The sequence below is a fragment of the Ananas comosus genome, linkage group 1, assembly GCF_001540865.1.
Source record: "Ananas comosus cultivar F153 linkage group 1, ASM154086v1, whole genome shotgun sequence".
In the NCBI taxonomy this organism is placed as follows: Eukaryota; Viridiplantae; Streptophyta; class Magnoliopsida; order Poales; family Bromeliaceae; genus Ananas; species Ananas comosus.
Window position 1 is genome coordinate 3,498,766 of NC_033621.1, and position 4,016 is coordinate 3,502,781.

Below are 4,016 nucleotides of genomic sequence, written 5' to 3' on the forward strand. Positions count from 1 at the left end.
TTAAAATATTTACCAACATTACAAATTTTTTAAATAGTAATACAAAAGTCCTCTAGATTAAATTTCAATTTTTGGATTTTAAATATTTAATATTTAATATTTAAATTCAACATATTTAGAAATAAAACTATTTCTAAAAATTCTATAATTTAATTTAATGTCTAAATTTTAGAAACATTAATTTTTTTTTCTAAAATAAATGCTTAAATTAATGCCTAAATTTGGGTAATCAATCAAAATTTCAAATTAGTACAAATTAATGCGTAAATTTAGAATATTAATTAAAATTTTCTTTAAATATTGTATAGTTTAATTATAAAAAATAAACTAAAAATAACTTTATCTTTATCTCGTATTAATCAACAATTAAAATTTTTTTTATTTTTTAAAACTAAAGTACCGAATCATTTCTCTTCTTTCTCGTGGTGCCATGGCCCCAGAGCATGGTACTTCCGTTACTTCAAAGCATTTGTGTGACCACATGCGGCATCCGGACACTCCAAAGTTTGGTTTTGGGAGAATCTCAAGCTGGTAGTAGTTGTACAGACAGCGGGAAAAAGGCAGAAAAGCCAAAAACTATTTTCCAGAGAAGTGGTGGGAAGGATGTGTGAATGCGAGGAAAGAATCCAAAAAACAAATGATAGCAAAGACTTCTGACCAGTTCATTCATCTACTCTCTCCAGACTTTTCTCCTTCACCTCTTCGACAACTCAACATACTTATTATAATATTATAAGCATTTAAAACCAAGTAAAATATACACGCATGGACATGGACATGGTGGAAGAAGGAACTTTCCACGGCGGACCCTCCACCAACCCCCAACCAATTCCCCATCATATCATATACCCAGATATCTTGCTTCTCTGAGTTTCAAAGCCACAAACCAGTTCTTTCCTCTGATCCCTCTCTCTCTCTCTCTCTCTCTGGATCTTCGCCATGGCGCTGATCTTGTTCATCTTCGTATCGTCGTCGCTGTTGTTGTCTGGGTGCAGGGCCCAGAGCTGCAACACGGAGACGTTCTCGGAGAACCGGAACTACGCGCTGTGCAGCCCGCTGTCGGAGCTGGGCGCGACGCTGCACTGGACGTACCACGCGGCGAACGGGACGGCGGACGTGGCCTACCGCGTGCAGCAGGACGCGAACGGGTGGGCGGCGTGGGCGATCAACCCGACCGCGACCGGCATGATCGGGGCCAACGCGCTGCTCGCCTTCCACGACGCCTCCACGTCCGCCGTCAGGGTGATCACGACGGTGATCAACGACACGAGCTACAACCCCACCATCCGCGACGAGAACCTCACCTTCCCGGTGCACAGCCGGGCCGCCGAGTACGCCGCCGGCGCCTACACCATCTACGCCACCGTCGGCCTGCCGAACAACTCCACCACGCAGAGCACCGTCTGGCAGGCCGGGGACGGGTTCCAGAACGGCCTGCCGTACGGCCACCCCCAGACCATCCAGCATACTACTTCGTTCTCCAGTCTGAATTTCCTGTCGGGGCAGGCGGCCGCCGAGGGAGCCGGCGGTGCCGCGGCGTCCCGGCTGCACCGCAAGAATGTAAGTGGCGCCATCATCAGGCCTGTCGAGAATCTCTACTTAATACCCCCAGTAAATATACTTCTTACTACAGGCCGAACACTAGCGAGCTAGGATCAGCCGGTGTTCGGCTCATTTATTTTTCAAGCTAAAAGAAAATGAGTTCATGATCCGGCTGGGTTGTTAAACGAGCGAGCCGAGTTTGTGTCAATTTCGAGTCGTCATGTCACGCAATAGATTGATGTGATAGAAAACGAGTTAGAAATAGTTGTAGGAATGATTTAGACGATTTAGATGTTCCATACTTTCTTATCCTTTATTTATTTGCAAATTTGGACTTATTCAAGAATCAAAAACGCTTAATTGCAAAATTTGACGTGATTATAGGCCCTTACAATCAAGGGGCATGATTTAGATGTGTATCAACAGCATATCTATGTGCTCTGTTCTTTGGTGTTACCCCTGTTTCAAGTAGCATAATGAAGCTCTATATTATCCTGCATCTGTGTTGCCTCTAGCAAATGGAACCCAGCATCTGCTTTGTTTGTCATATAGTGATAGGAGTTTGAATTGTCTTCATATTAGATGTCGAATCTGTAATGCCCCAATAGTCCCACACGATAGGAAAGGAATTTTGATTTGAAATATAAGAGATCTCACACTCTAATAATAATAATAATAATAACCATGCTTAAATATTTTGGGCCGATGGTTCAGATCCAACGAGTTATTATTTCTAGCGAGTTGGATCGTTACAGAATCATCATCTTCTATTGTTTAGATAATTTGTTCCAAAAGATCTTCTAACCACTCGTTGTCGTTTCTGAATCGGGCAGATCCATGGAGTATTGAATGCTGTGAGTTGGGGTCTCCTCTTTCCCCTCGGAGTGATCATAGCGAGATATATGAGGGTATTCAAGTCACTCGATCCGGCTTGGTTCTACCTCCATATTGCTTGCCAATGCTCTGGTTACATTCTCGGGGTAGCTGGATGGGGCCTCGGCCTTAAGCTCGGGAGCGAGTCGAAAGGGATTGTGTATCACCGCCACCGCGACATCGGAATCACCCTATTCTGCTTAGCCACACTTCAGGTACTCCTTTTGCACCAAGAATTGCACGCATTCATTGCAAATTCGCCAATACGCATTCTCTGAATTCGTAGTCTACATGAAATTCCTACATCTAGTGATAGGATTCTGACTCTTTATGGAAAATGGTACGTCGTAAGCTGACCATTTCAGTTGCGAATGCACTCACAAACATAGGAATTTCCTGCATCTATGAGGAGAATTTTAACTATTTCGAAAAAATGTTACGTAATGAACTCATCATTTTAGCTTATGCATCCAAAGTTCGCTGTCGCGTTCTTGATCTAACTCGCTCGCATACTCGATCTTCTCAAATTCCTCATTCTTCATTGCCATGTTTCCACTCGTCGACAAAAAAAGGTAGTACGCACGCAGTATCGATCTAATTCCCGCGCACGCATATTGTTGTAGGTCTTTGCATTGCTTCTAAGGCCAAACAAGGATCACAAATATCGCATAGTATGGAATATCTACCACTGGACGATCGGATACATGGTCATCATATTAAGCGTCGTGAACATCTTCAAGGGCTTCAACATACTGAACCCTGCCAACAAATGGAAGCACGCGTACATCGCAGTGCTCGTTACTCTGGCGTGCATCGCCGCTGTTCTTGAGATCTTCACATGGGCAGTAGTTCTGAACAGGAAGAGGAAGACGAGATCCGACGATAAGTCCCACAATTCTGATACTAATGGTTCTAATGGATATGGGGTTAGGCCACACCAGGGAGTGTAAACAGAGCCATACTCTGTTTGTGCTATGCAGTGTTGTGTATATTTGAGATGTCTCTTTGGAGTTTGGACTCGGATAGTGTAGTAGCTTAATTTGTTTTTTCTACATATTGTTTTTCTTCCTCCATCTCTTGGAGATTTTTTTTTTACCCCCCTCTTTTTTGGTTTTATGTATGATGTTTCATCCATGTAGTTTACCCTTTTACAGAGCTTGTTATTTATACAGTTTTTTATTTAATTTAGACTACACATTTGTTTATTTATAACATTATATGGAATATTGCTCTTCTATAATATTTGCCTCTTTTTTGCTAAGCGCCCGATTGGTTTGGTTCGCTGTAAAATAAACTGAAAAATTATTTTTGGTATAAAAAATATTTTTTCGTTTGTTTAGTTCCACGTAAAAATATTTTAGGGTATCTCCTTGATAGTTTACAAAATTTTTTCTACGGAGATAAATATCTCCACATCTGAAATAACTTTTCTAATTAAAAATTAAAAATTGAAAATTGAAAATTAAAAAAATGTTTATTAATAAAATATTCCCATCTTCTAAAAACTGAAATAGGACTTCTAATCCCTATTCATGTTATGTTATTGTTGGTCAAACTTATTGTGATTGGACCATATTAATTGATTTTTTTTTTCCCTGATC

The 4,016-nt window shown here is 41.1% G+C and overlaps 1 protein-coding gene across 1 annotated transcript; it reads left to right on the forward strand.

The window, feature by feature from the left end:
• LOC109721790 (cytochrome b561 and DOMON domain-containing protein At5g47530-like) lies at positions 507–3,620 on the forward strand. The gene is made up of 3 exons (XM_020249580.1): positions 507–1,560; positions 2,376–2,630; positions 3,039–3,620. The coding sequence occupies exons 1-3, from the start codon at positions 940–942 to the stop codon at positions 3,363–3,365; spliced, it is 1,203 nt and encodes a 400-aa protein (XP_020105169.1). The 5' UTR covers positions 507–939; the 3' UTR covers positions 3,366–3,620.